The 14,991-nt window shown below is 36.2% G+C and overlaps 1 protein-coding gene across 1 annotated transcript; it reads right to left on the reverse strand.

The window, feature by feature from the left end:
* Window positions 1-614: 614 nt before the first annotated feature.
* On the reverse strand, window positions 615-12,994 carry ltv1 (LTV1 ribosome biogenesis factor). The gene is made up of 11 exons (XM_059331806.1): window positions 12,728-12,994; window positions 10,726-10,857; window positions 9,785-9,988; window positions 9,111-9,198; window positions 8,289-8,421; window positions 7,971-8,199; window positions 6,609-6,736; window positions 6,153-6,298; window positions 5,406-5,458; window positions 5,110-5,310; window positions 615-2,199 (listed from the first exon to the last, which is right to left on the reverse strand). The coding sequence occupies exons 1-11, from the start codon at window positions 12,728-12,730 to the stop codon at window positions 2,089-2,091; spliced, it is 1,428 nt and encodes a 475-aa protein (XP_059187789.1). The 5' UTR covers window positions 12,731-12,994; the 3' UTR covers window positions 615-2,088.
* Between the last annotated feature and the right edge of the window lie 1,997 nt (window positions 12,995-14,991).

Genomic DNA, 14,991 nt, shown 5'->3' on the forward strand with positions numbered 1-14,991 from the left:
TTTGAGCTCCACAAACAGAATCCAGCTGAACTTTAAGCACCACTAGAGGTAAAAGAGAAAATTCTGGCATCTGTGTGACAGACTCTTACGGGTACTTAAGCCATTTCTTTTAAATGGTGTCAACACACTCTGGACTTTCCACTCCCTGCAGTGTAATAAATACCTGTCACCCTTTCTAACCCTGCCACACCTGATCAAGACACAACACACAATTATCAGTTATCACACAAGGTTTCAGTCAACCTGCAGAACTGGCTCCGTCAGCATGTTTCTTTTGTTTGCACTGAGAGGCTAAAGTTTGTTTACATGCATCAGGGCTGCTCAGGTTTTTAATGTAAAATGTATACAGTCGCTGATATGATTTTAAAGCAATCACATACATTAAGAATATTCTGCTTCTAATGCGAGCTGTGAATTTATTTAACTTTTATTGCACAGAAAAGTTTCCCTGATGCGTGAAAAGGGAAAAATATCAACATGTCGCTTTGCCAAAGATTTTCTGCTCTGCTGTTTGAATAAATACCAGTGATAGATGATTATCAGCTCACATGCTGGGGGGAGAGTTGGGGAAGTGCAGTTTGATGAGATAATCAACACAAAATATCACAAAAGAATTGCATTTAAATGTTTTTAATAAAGAGACAAAAATATTGATATTTTCTTTTTTGTTGAGTCAAAATATAAAGATGTGTTTGAATGTGGCTGGGTATCAATGGACATTTTTTAGATGTAAATTCTGATTAATAGCTGCACAAAACACTTTTTATGAGACAAACATTTCTTTTATTTGACAAAAGGGAGGCAAAGTTCTTGAAAGTTACAGGAATTGTTTGTCATTTTGAGGGGGAAAAATGTGCTTTTTGGCAGTAACTTTAGCATAAACAAATAACATGCACCTCACAGCTCCTCTAAAGCCCCATTATAACCAAGTTATCTTTCTCTGATTAATGCATTCAATAAATCATCGTTTTTGCAGGAGTTTATTGCTTTTAAAGCCAAGAAATACTCTGCAGCAGTATAGCAGTTTGTTGTTTTAACCCTTCTGTAGGGCTATTCAGAGAGCCTTTTTCATTTTATGCATTTATTTTTTACATTTGAAGCTCTACTGCGGAGGTTTTCAAATAATCATGACCCATAAATATTTAATAAAACCTCAAAAAAAGTTTAAATGTTTTTAATAAAAGCTCAAATTTAAATGTTTTTAATCAAACCTCAATCAGATTAAATGTTATATAAATGAAATTTAAGGTGTTTTCAGAGTGCTGCAGACCGTCCTGTTGATGTGTTTGAACAGCCAAATTATATGGACTGAAGCTGAATAATTCATTATGTAATAACATGTTGTGCAATTTAGAAATGATTACATTTATCCTTTTTCTATAAGTTGCAACTTTTAGACTGGAGTTACTGGAAATGTCTGGAACGCACAAGTCTTATACTATACTAATATTAATATAGGCCAATCTTAATCATTATTATTGTGCAGAAATATCCAGTTTAAACAGAATTAATACACATGCAAAGAAAAAGCTGTGCGGCTTTCAAACTTATAAAAAGAATTTGGGTTTCAATGTTGCAAATTTGAACTTCTACTGATAAATGGAGAACATATTAGTGAGCTTCAGAGAAGCAATGCTAATAGTGATTTTCTCATTTAACTCAATGCAGGAGAGGAAATTTCCCAAAATGTTGCAGCATCAGGTTTTTCTTTTAAATGTGGATTAATATGAGCTGCCACACTAGGAAATAAAGTCTTAAATTGCCAAAAATGTAGAATTTAAATCAGAGAAATGATCCGATGAGTAAACAACATTCTGTCTTGTGTCCAAAGAGTTACTGAAGTTTGATACCCAGCCTTTTTATTTTCCTGGACTTCAACCTGCTTCAACATGAAGACCTGAGCTGCTTCACTGCAGATAAAGTTCATTTTCACTCTTTATATTTAGAGTTAAATGAGCCTTATCTCGTGGCGATCTGAGGACTGGAGCCTCTCAGCGCCCCGTCCCTCCTCCTGTTTGTGTTTGTTTAGCGAGCGTGTCGACCGTCAGCGGGTACAGAGTCTGTGCGGGCAGAGCCGCCATGTTGCTCCTAAAGCTTCAGACCCTGAACGTTTGTCCTCAGGCTCAACATCTGCTTCTCCTGTCGCACCTTCTCTTCCTTGAACGCCGTCTTGTTGGCTTTCTTCTCCTCTCTCCGCTCCTGTTCACACACACAGAAGAGGAATTAACAAATAGTTTCAGCATTTGTTGGCCTGCTTTTACTCTACTCTTAATAATTTACATTTTTAGTCAGAAATTACTCAGGCATCACACACATTGTTCATACAACAAGCCACTGTTTGTTTGAAGAGGAGAAAAAAAAAAAGATTAAAACATTTAATATATATATATATACACATACATACAAATAAATGTTAAAATAAATAAGGAAAAAATCAGACAAAATGTGTACACACAGATAAAGTAAATATAGATAAAAGTAAAAAAAAAAATACGATAAAGAATAAAAGATTTAAAAGAGTTGAGAGTTGCAGCAGATCTGGAGTTTTCTGGGAGCTTGCTCCAGATACAGTAGTGTTCAAAATAATAGCAGTCCAATGTGACTGACCAGATTATTCCAGGTTTTTAGTATATTTTTTATTGCTACATGGCAAACAAGGTACCAGTAGGTGCAGTAGATTCTCAGAAAACCAACAAGACCCAGCATTCGTGATATGCAGCTCTTAATGCTGTGCAATTGGGCAATTAGTTGAAAGGGGTGTGTTAAAAAAAAATAGTGTCTGCTGTTGACTTTACAAACTCAAAATTATTTTGTAGAATCCTGTGAATCACTAAACTAGTTGATGTGTTCTTTGGCAGATTGTAACCTCTTCTGCACATGCCTTTTTCTAACAGAGGGACTTTGCAGGGGATTCTTGTAAATAGATTAGCTTCACACAGACGTCTTCTAACTGTCACAGCACTTCCAGGTAACTCCAGACTGTCTTTGATCATCCTGGAGCTGATCATTGGCTGAGCCTTTGCCATTCTGATTATTCTTCCATCCATTTTGATGGTTGTCTTCCGTTTTCTGCCACGTGTCTCTGGTTTTGCCCTCCATTTTAAAGCATTGGAGATCATTTTAGCTGAACAGCCTATAATTGTTTGCACCTCTTTAGAAGTTTTCCCCTCTCCAATCAACTTTTTAATCAAAGTACGCTGTTCTTCTGAACAATGTCTTCAACGACCCATTTTCCTCAGGCTTTCAAAGAGAAATGCATGTTCAACAAGTGCTGGCTTCATCCTTAAATAGAGGCCACCTGATTCACACCTGTTTTTTCACAAAATTGATGACCTCACTGATTAAATGACACACTGCTATATTTTTGAACACACCCCTTTCAACTAATTGCCCAATTACACAGCCTTAAGAGCTACCTACTGGTACCTTGTTTGCCATGTAGCAATAAAAAATATACTAAAAACCTGGATTAATCTGATTAGTCAGATTGAACTGTATATATTTATTTATTTATTTATTTTTATATATATTTTTTATATATATAAAACAAATAAATGGAAAACATGCACCAGGATCAAAATTTTCAAAAACTCTTTCACTCTACTTGTCGATCTTTTGATCCTTTTATGTCCATTTGAGTTGCAAATTTAAATGATGGAAAGGGAATACAAATAAACAGATAAAAAAATAAAATAATAATAATAATAATAATAGGTTCAGCAGCAGCAAGAAACTCAATTGTAGTTAAGGATAGTTAGAAGGAATGTGTTTACCCTTTAGGTGTCGTATTGCTACTAATATGAAATAAAATAATTCAAGTAAAAAGATGTAAACATAAGCATAATGACATGTTCATGTTTTCCTTTTTTGTTGGCTGTTTTTCAGACCTATTCTTATCATAAAAAGGTAAAAAGATTAAAATACTGATGATGTCGTTCTTTAAGTAAATATTTGAGTCAGGTTGTTTGCAGAGTAAACACTTAACAAAATTGCTGATATAAAAGTTGTGATTGACGAATTCTTGGTTTTGTTATGCGATAAAACTCTTATTATTCTAGATTTTATTTTTCATGAAAATTCCCAAACAGACAATTTTTCAGTCCGTCTCTCTGTCCATCTGTGCCTCTTTAAAAACAAAACATCTAGTTTCATTTTTACAGAAGTTCTCAGTCATTTTGGATGATTCTTATCAAACTAACAGGAGGAAATGGTGCGTTTGTTACGACTATGTTCAGCTGTGGATGAATCCACATTTGGTGCTTTAGTGAGTGTTTGTGGCAGCACAAAGGTGTGTGTGTGTGTGTGTGTACAAAGAAACGTCATGCAGTGCAACAGGAAGAATATCTGTTCAAACACAATAGTCTTTTTATGGGATTTTATGTAAGAAAATAAATATTAAAAGGTCTGAAAATGCCTTTCCTCAACTAGTTTCTTAGTATTAGAGTGTTAGGATTCCTTCTATATCTTAAGTTAGAACAATTCTGATTATTTTGTTTCTGCAGCTGTGTTTTTGTTTTTAAGTGGGCGAGGCTCAGTTTAAAAACAACAAAAGCTGCTGAGTGTCAGTCAGGATGAAGCAAGATTTGAATCAAGACGTGATGACAGCTGTACTGCTGTTTGCTTCTGTTTCCAGGTCAGTGTCGAGTTTAAACAGACCACACCTGCATAATCCTTATGAAGCAGATATGGGACTTTTTAACCCTGTTAATATTTTCATATGGATTTATTATATGTTACGACTTTTTTTGGGTCATTTTGTGACTTATTGCTTAAATTGTCTTTTTTTCTACAACATCTGTGACAAAGGCATGTTTGAGTCGTTCCCACTTCTAACCATCATTGTGTTGATTCCATAGAGCTGCAGGACTTATAGATTTATACAGATTTTATATAATGCTGTGAAATACACAGAGAGGAAAATGGAGGAGGAGGAAGTTTTCTACTCTAGTTAGTCATAAATATTAAAAGTTAAGAGAAAGTCATAAGTAATGAAACCAAGGTTTGTCCAGAAGCCTGAAAGCTTGTTGACAGTGACACCTGCTGACAAACTCATCCGTGTTTGGACTGATGAGGAATAAAATCCTCTGTATCTCTCGTGTTCTTTCTCACCTTGCGCTCTTCCTTGATGGCCTGTTTTCTCGCCTTCCTCTCGTCTTTGCTCTCCTCTTTGCTGCGCGGCTGTGTGGAGACGCGAGGCAGGTCCGAGTCGTTGATCCGCGTCATGCGCTCCGCCTGCTTCGCCGTCAGGCCCTTGGCGGGAAGGACGTCCAGCGGGATGCCCGTCTTCTGGGACACTCGGATCGGCTTCGTCTGAGGACAGGAGGAATAATGTTGAGCCCTTCTTTGTGCGTCTGTTTCTACTCATGTATCAAATCTAATAACATCAAAAGATGTTTTTTTCATACCTTTTGTGGCTCTTGGATGACTTTCGGTCGGTTATATATGTTGGAATATGTGCCTGTGAAAACACGGGATATAAAGCAGCAAAAAATAAGAAACAGATACAAAAAGTACAGAAAACTGATTTTTATTCCCATCAGTGTCTAAAATTTCTCACAAAAGCTGCAACAATTAGTGGATTAACCAACAGGAGAATAATAACCATCTATTTTGATGAGCGATTAATGAAAAATTATGCAAAAATGGCAGAAAACGCTGTTTTCAGCCTCTTAAATATGAAGATTTTCTACTTGTTTTCTGTTTTGTATCATATTACACTCAATATCTTTACATTATAGACTAATATAAAAACATTTAAAGACCTCATCGTGTACTTTGATCACCAGGAGTTTATGAAAAAGCTGCCACATTGAGTTAATGAAAGTAAAAAAGTTTCCAACTGTAAGTGCTTTATTACACCATCCAGTGAGGTTAAATTAGTTGGTGTCATGAGTTTTTAAGTTTGGTTTCGGTTTCATCATTAGCTGGCAGAGGGAAACACATTTACAAACTACAAATCTGTGTTTAATCTTGTGTAAATAAATCAAACCCAACTCAATCAAACAGAGCAGCTTCCCAGAAACGTCTGAGTTCACCTATAAACTGACTTTAATGTGTCTGTGGGGTTTGTTTTCACTTTGGAAAGCTATCACAGGTTAATAAATAATAGTTTGACAGAGAAATTAATCTGTAAAGTAGAAGATTAAACTCACTGATGATGGTTTCACAGTCCCACTTCTCTTCTGGAGCCTTGATAACAACAGTTTCCATCTCTTCCTCCCCCTCCTCATCATCATCCTCATCCTCCTCCTTTAGGACAGGAAGTTCTTTGGGACCCAAATCATCAGGCCTCAAATATCTAAAGCACAAACAAGAAAAAAGTTAGTTTACATGAGTCACTGAAGTGTGAGCAAATCATACGACTTCTACATGAAGCAGTGTGGAGCCCTGCAGTCACTTCCCTTTAAATTACTGGCTTGAAACTCCATGTAAGTAAGTTAAAGTGAAACAATAATTATCAGGTCATATAGGTGAGGTCGTGCTGAAAAAAATGATACCAACATGACGTGGTAAACATTTTTTAAGTGGTTTAACAAGGAGACAAAAACGGACAAAAACAGGGTTAAAGATGCGGTCATTGTCCACCTGAGGACTTAGATGAAACTCACTCCTTCTCTTTCTGTATAAAGTAGTCTTTGATGACTTCTTCGAGGCGAGCGCTGTCCGGCTGGATGAAACCCTCCAGCTCTGCGTTGTCGAGAGCGCCGATCTCATCGTCATCAAACTGTTCGTAAAACTGAAACACACAGACAGAAAGGGCTGAGTGAGGTGGAGGACGAGGAGAAGGGTTGCAAATAGGCCTGTCATGATAATTACTGTATCGACTTATCGTTTGATATATAAAAATGGACACGATAGTTTTTTCTGGACTCAATATATTGACTTTTTGTGCATTTTGTGTTGTGATTAAAGTAATGCTGCAAATGCCTGACAGACAGAACGAAATGCCGGAATTTTTTTTTTTTTTTTATATTTCCCAAGCAGCCATTCATTGCTTCATTGCTGTGGAAAAGGATGTACTTATTATGCTCTAGTATCGTTGTAAAACTAAAACAACATCGATACAACGATAACATCATTGATTGTGATAGTTTCTTGGAAATTATATCGTCATAAAAAAACGTGTTATCGGGACAGGCCTAGTTGCAAACGGGTGGAAAGACTCCGGTTTGGGGCGGCCTGTGGCCTCGAAGGTGAGGAACTGGGCTTGTAACTGAATCGACTCCCAGGACTGACAGGTTAAGGACTGGAGTGCCCTTAAGCAAGGCACCTAATAATGCACCTAGTAATGTGCTGCCCACTGCTCCTCAGCATGGTGTGTTCACTGGTGTGTCAAAAAAAGATGGGTTAAATGCAGAGGTTGAGTTTCCCCACTGTGGCGACTAATAAGGGAATCTTAATCTTAAATTTCCAGAAACTTTCCATGGGAAGTTAAGCTGGGGAATTTTGGAAATATTACAAACAAGAAACTTTCCATGGGAATTAACTGGGAATTCAGGGGTAACAACTGTATCATATCCAAACATTTTGTTTTGTCATAAGCAGACATCCTGCAGAATAATACAATTTAAAAGCATTTCAACAGACTTATTTGTAAGTAGAACTTTACAAATAAGTATTACTTTGGTTTTCTTGATAATGATTTTGGTTATTATAAAAAAAAAACATGGAAAATGTCTAGATATCAGCTCTTAAATTAAACTCTTATCAGCTTTTTTTTTGTTGTTATCATTATATTTGTCCAAACAAATGTAGCTTTAGTTGTACCAGCCATTAAAATGGACAAGAAATGAAGAAAACAAGGGTGGTCTAATATTTTATTCCATGACTGTACAGTATATACAGTAAGTGCAATTCCCATAAATTCCCCTTAATTCCCAGGGAAATTCCCTACCAAGTATAGAGCTGTGTTAAATGTAAAAGTGCCTCAGCGTGAGGACACGGAGGGTAAAAGGAAAGTAGAATCTGACCTTTTCGAAGCGGTCGTCCAGCAGGGTGAGCTGCTCGTTCCTCCTCATCACAGACGACGTCATCGAGTACTCTGTGAATCGACTCTTCGTCTCCTCGTCCATAAACAGGAACTCTCGTCCTCGTCCCTCCATGTCCTCGTCTCCCGAAAACCCGCCTTCAGAGTCGAAGTCTCCTTCCTCGTCTGTGTCCTCCCACTCATCATCATCATCGTCGTCTTCACCGTCTCCTCTGGCAAAGATTTCACACAAAAAGGAAATCACAAAGACGGCAGACAGCTCGGCTAACCGCTTCAAACATCTTTATATTTAGTTTCTTACTTTGTGTTCCCGGCTCGCCCCGCAGCGTTCGCCTTCACGATGAAGTCGTCGTCCAGCAGGTTGTCGGGGTCGTCGTAATCGAAGTCTTCGTCCAGAGCCGCCACGATGTCGGGGTCCATGTCCAGCCGCGGCCCTGAAGGGAAACACACAAAGAGCTTTAAAGGCAACTTCACATGCTGGGGACAACAAACTAGAGAAATTATTACATTTATAATGATTTAATCCTCTTGTTATTATAAAAAATACACCAAAACAATGTGAGTATTTTAGCCTGAGAAGTGTGCTTTTATATAATTAAGGTACAGTTTTTTATTTCAATCCAAAGTATGTAGATAAAAAATTTATTTTTTAGATTAAAATTGTTTCTGAGATCCACTTTAACATACACTTTTAACCAAATCCTGCAAAACAAAACAATAAAACAATCAGGAAGCCACGACTCGGCTGAGATAAAAAAATAAAAATAAAATAAAAATCACAAAAATTCTGTGAAACTTCAACTGAATCATTGGCCCACATAATTTCCCAATATCGGAAACACTCACAGGCACTTGGAAACCCATTGTCTATAGGATTCCTTTAGATTCTAAATTTAAAAAATATATATATTATTAAAGAAAATCCACTTTTTATTTTATTTGTTCAAAAAGTAAGATGTGACAGGTCAAGTGCTTTTCATAATCTTTTCTGATTAAAAGGTTATTTATATATTATAATTATAATTCTCTACTTCTGGAACAAAATTAGTCTCACTGGCCACCATCAGACGCTGTTAAAGGTCATAAACTACGAAATGTAAACTGAAGCTGAGGATGTTTTTACCTGAGATCGGAGCAGCTTTGTTCAGGAGTCCCACCTCCTCTTCAAACTCCGAGGCAAACACTGACGACGGGAGGTTAATGGTAGCAGCCTGTTCAAAGAGCAGAGCACGTTTTCTTTCAGCATTTATAAGTTATTGACTTAGTTTTGTCCTTTTCTGAAAACTTGTGTGGATATATGAGAGGGACATCCAGGGACACAAGCGGCCAATCAGCTGCATATCCTCTTAAATTATATGTTTGAGCTTTATTTATTTGCTGTCCTGTTAGAATCAAACTTAATAAGAAAAACTAAATAAAAAATAAATAGCATGTCAGAATATAAAATCAAGTAAATTAGTTTGCTTCTTTGCCTCACAGTTCCGGATTATGAGTCAAATGTTTATTGACAAAAGTAAGAAATGAAGATATAAAAAACTGCCACATGGTGACGCCATCCAGACAGAAAACAACAACTTTTTTTTGTTCCGCTGCCAATTTTATCACCAAACTTAACACAAATCTGGAAGTAATTAATAAAAAAACTACTCAAAAACAGGCAGAAATAGAAATTGAAGTAAGTGAAATTTGCAAATAAGACAAACCTGGAGTCATAATCTGGGATCCAGAACTTTTGTAACATATTTTTCAGCTCTGGGAAACGGATTTTCTAGTTTTCTTAACACTGATTCAACTTACAGGAACAGCCTTGTCCACGTCGTCGTCGTCGTCTTCATCTTCGTCCTCATCATGGAGATGAACCGTTCTCCGGTCAGTGACGGCGGGGGCGGCCACCAGCTCGGCCGGGACAGACGGCTCCCTCAGGTGCTGCAGGTAGTCGTAGTCATCGTCGAAGAAAACGCCAAAGTTCCTCTGCTCCTCGCGCCTCTTCTCCGTGTCCGCCTGAGGAACAGAAGCACAGTCATGGTATCACATTAAACATCAACATTTTTAAAGTAATGTCATGTTTGAGTCATCTCAAAGTGGCTGCAAGACAAATCTGAGCAGCTGCCTGATGTTTACAAGGTAGGAAAGCACTTTCAAGGTACCTAAACCTAAAATCTCCATACTCAGAATCTAAATTGTTACTATAGATGCAACTGCTAAAAAGTAAAATTTACAGAATACATTTTTACCCACAGCCATGCATGTGGTTGTATGTATGCATGTGGTCAATATCATATAATAACTAATTTACATGATTGTGTTGACAAACAAGCATTTTTCAAGGAGTAAATAAGAATACAAATATTATCCTAAACTTGAAAAAATAACAGTTAAAATTTAGCATTTTACAAACGTATAAATCTATGTGATCCCTGATTTGAAAATCACTCATTCAGCATGAAAAAAACCCATAAAAAATGACATATCAACTACTGAAATCTTAGTTGACTAATCCACTAAGAGGAGGCAGCCTTAATAAAAAGCAGGTTTATTTTTCTGACTTTTGCAGGACAGTTTGAACCTCTTCAAGTTCCTTAAAAAATCCAGCTGCAACAGCTTTCTATTGCTTTTCCTTAAAGTGTCACAAGCTAAAAAAGGTTTTAAGCCCCAGAGTTAAATTGTCACTGTCACATAAGAATCACATACAGAGAGTTACATGATAATTTTAAATACATCACACAGTCAATGATCACCTTGGCGGCTGGCAGCAGGACGTGCTGCGGTGCTTTCTCATCTGCAGCCAGCGGGTCCCTCTGACTCCTGTGGACGAGGTTGAAGGTCACGGCCTTCTTCTTTTCAATGAACGACTTCTTCTTTCGGTGAGGCTGGAAGAGAAACACAGCAGTGATTAGAGGTGATCACTGTTGATGATAAAACTCTGAAATATCTGGTTTGATCCCCAAGTTAAAGTGGGTGTGGAGGAGGATAACTGCCATACATTTTCCTTTTTGAGATAAAACTTTATTTATCCCGCTGTGGGGAAATTTAGTCACCACAACAGCTCAAGATACAGACACAGATATAAAAAACAGAATAAAGAATATAAAATATAAGACAGAGTACCCAGAGTGAGGTGCCCTTGAGCAGAGACAGAGCCAACGGATACAGTCCAATTAAAAAAAATTTTTTTTAATGATTTAGCAGAATCAGAATCATTTTTAGTACTAAGTTTGTTTTCACATTGAAGGAATTTGCTGTGGTGTATTGGTGCAAAAACTCTAAGTACTAAATATAAATATCGATTAAGGGAACAAGTACTTTGAGTCAAAAAACAACAGCATAAATAGAAAATATGATGAAAAATAGAAAAAGTCAACATATAAACAATATTAAAATATATATAAACAGTAGAAACAATATGTACAAATATGGAGTTATTTATGTCCTTCTAACTGTTTACATTGAGCTGAGAGGACAGGAGAGGCTGGAAATATGACAATTGTTCAATATCTATAGCATGTGGAGAGGGTACTTGGAAAAGGGTTTATATATAAATTCCATTTTATAATATAAATATATATATATATTTAATGAACAGAGAAATTCAACTTGCTTTTCCTCTTTATATAATTTCTGTCATTCTAGCTGTGTTATTCTGCACAAAGACATGTTTGAGTTGTTCCCACTTCTAGCCATGATTGAGCTGATTCCACATATATATTGCAGTAAAACACAAGGACACAGAGAGGAAAATGCTTGTAAGCATCGAACACCAAATTCCTCATAAGTGAAAACCTACTCAGACCACATTAGGCCTATGTTAGGAATTCTGTATTTTTCCTAAATTATATGTCATATACCACTTATACTATGCTGTGTATATCTGCATATATTTAAATATATTTATTAATTCATTGATGTTCATACTACTACATACATCAACTTATTTAACTAATTTAACATTAAAAAATCTCCAATGTGCAATATCTCTAAAATGCCATCAGAAAAACAAACAAACACAAAATGATATATTAATAATAAATGCCAAATAGCAGTAATGTATGTATAGAATGTGTATTGAATGTACTTATATGTCTTATTCTTTATTCTGTTTTCTATGTGTCTGTATCTTGAGCTGCTGTGACTTAATTTCCCCACTGCAGGATAAATAAAGTCTGATCTTATGTTGCTTGGTAATAAACTTATTCTGAATTTGATTTAGATGTTTGTATATTAACTATATATACATTTCCACTCTTTCCTACATTGTATTGCAACTGCTGCACAACGAAATTAAGTTCTAGTTCATCAAATAAAACCATTTTAATGTTCCTGATGCCCTTAAATTCATATATGTGCTTCTATGTATCCCAAAATCTCAACACCTTTGAGTCCTGGAATCTTAATGTCACATGAGCCGAATTAACAACCTTGACACCTGTTAAATTATGGGGTATGTAAAATAACTTTAGTAAGGTCTGGCTCTTCTGAATCTCTGGTGGAAGTTAATTCTTATTTCTCAGCTTTCAGAAGCATACAGATAAGATGCACAAACAAGAGCAACAGGGGTTAATTTAACTTCTAATTAGGGCTACAACTTTTTGAAAACATACTCATGTAACTACAACTCAAACGGACATTTAGCTAACTACGTTATTTTCCATCAGTACAGTGTTTTTGTGTCTTATTGTAGATGGATGCAATCAGCCGTTGTTAGCTAACAATGTTAGCTTAGTTTTCAAAACATCAGCTTACCATGTTGTAACGAAGTCTCTGACGGTTTTCTGTAACTGGTCCGGTTTAAAGATGCCCCAACCTGAAAATGCAGGTAGCTGTTATCAAGAAATAACCGTTAAAATCCAGAAACTGCCGTTGTTGTTGTTGATCCACGCTGGTTCTCCCTCAGCATGCTGCAACTACCATTACTGGAAAGAACCATTTCTTGGAACAACGAGGGGGGTTAAAAACGACATTAATAAAATTTAATATCACCAGTTTCCGCGTATATTAAGATTAACTTTATGATTTGTGAATAATAGAAGACATGGAATTATTTGTGTTAATAATGTAATTCGCGTTATCCTATAATGTTGTTTTATTGCATCATTATTATACAATTTTGGTATGTTCCACAATCTTGCTCTCTTCTTGAAGTGCTGGTTGGAAAACTAGTTTAAAGTTGCATTAGCGCCACTTGCCGGACTGGGAAAGTAGCGCTGGTGGATCAACACAGGAAAACTTTAACAAAATACCAATAAAACTCTGTAAAACTATTCCACTACAAGTTAAATTCCTGTATCCATTTTTTTTGTAAAAGTGTGTAATTATTAAATGTAAGCATGTAAAGTGTTATAAAATGTCGCAGTTGGATTAATATTCCTGGATTTTCCTGCTATAGATATTTCAATTATTTGCTCATTTTAACTCCTTTATATCATGTTGAGTAGTTTAACCTGCAGCGAGGCATCATATTCTATAAAATCATCATGTGTTTGTAGCATGGCTGTCTTGTGAGAACCACGGATCACTAAAAAGTCAGAAGAACAACCTGTTTCCAGCTTTGTGACAAGGACTTTTACAGCTGATCCAAGGTGTTTTTAAAGAGTTAATTTAGCTGAAGAAGGAGGAGAGTTTTCTCAACACATAGAGGAACACTTTATCCTTCAGTTTATCACAAACAATCAACATCAAAATTACCAAAGTTTGAGATACTACAACTAGTAACTAAAGCTGTCAGACAAATGTAGTGCAGTAAAAAGTATAACATGTATATCTCAGATGCAGTGGAGTTGGGAAACAAAAATAGAAATATTGAATTGAAATTGAAATACTCAAGTAAAGTACAACTACCTCAAAAGTACAGTACTTGAGTAAATGTACTTAGATAATCTCTAAAAAAAAAACAATTAATAATAAATAATAGTAATAGTAATAATACTATATAATATTAATAATAATAATAACATTATTATTATTATTATTATTATTATTATTATTTGTGGCAGCAGGACGATGTGTTTGTCATGGAATTGATTTAACAAGTGTGTTTTTAATAAAATTGGAGCTTTATGACACATTTGAAGAAGATAAATCTGACTTTGATACACAGAAAATACTTATTAGATCTCTTCACTGCTGGTTTGGTTTTATATCTCAAGGCTCATCCTGTAACCTCAGCTTTCCTAAATACCTCAGTGGCTGTTTGGCAGGAACGTCCACACCTTCATCACCTTCCACACCTACACGGCCTGGGCAGGAACCCAAACAAAGCACCATTCAAACCTTTACTATGCAGTGAGTGAAATATTTCCCTCTGAATAACTTGCCTATATAAGGATTTCCTCACATGAAGTGGAATGGCAACGATGAAGCTGAAAGGTCACACAAATGTTTTATCAAACAAACAAACCTCCAGGAAACAAGTTTCACTGTGTGTCAGCAGTTTATTTGGGAATATGAACGCCTGAAACTTTAAGCTTCAGAAGTTATTCTTAAAGACGGAGGGCTCCTGTGTCAAAAATTAGTTTAAGAGCCTTGTTGATATTTTAAAACAGATTGCTTTTAATCAAATTTGTTACTAACTGTAAAAAAAAAACAGGCATTATCTTTGAAATCTGACAATATTTAAACAGATCCTTGGTTACATCTGTAAGTTCCTGTTATGAAAACGGACCGAATCTAAGCTTAAAATTTTGATATTTGTGACAGAATCTCTTTATTCTACATGTGTAATTTAAAATAAAGCGTTTGCACTAACCAGATCCTGTTAAAAACATTAAATTCTGCTCCTCAGAGACACTGAGAAGACATGATTGATTCTGCTGAAACCAACGGTCACGTGACAAATATTCACTGAAAATCTGTTTACACAGAGCAGAGAGGAGAGGACAGGAGAGGCTGTTTACACAGAGCGGAGAGGAGAGGACAGGAGAGGCTGTTTACACAGAGCGAGGAGGAGAGGACAGGAGAGGATGTTTACACAGAGCTGAGAGGAGAGGACAGGACAGGAGAGGCTGTTT

The sequence above is a fragment of the Centropristis striata genome, chromosome 1 (assembly GCF_030273125.1).
Source record: "Centropristis striata isolate RG_2023a ecotype Rhode Island chromosome 1, C.striata_1.0, whole genome shotgun sequence".
Lineage (NCBI taxonomy): Eukaryota > Metazoa > Chordata > Actinopteri > Perciformes > Serranidae > Centropristis > Centropristis striata.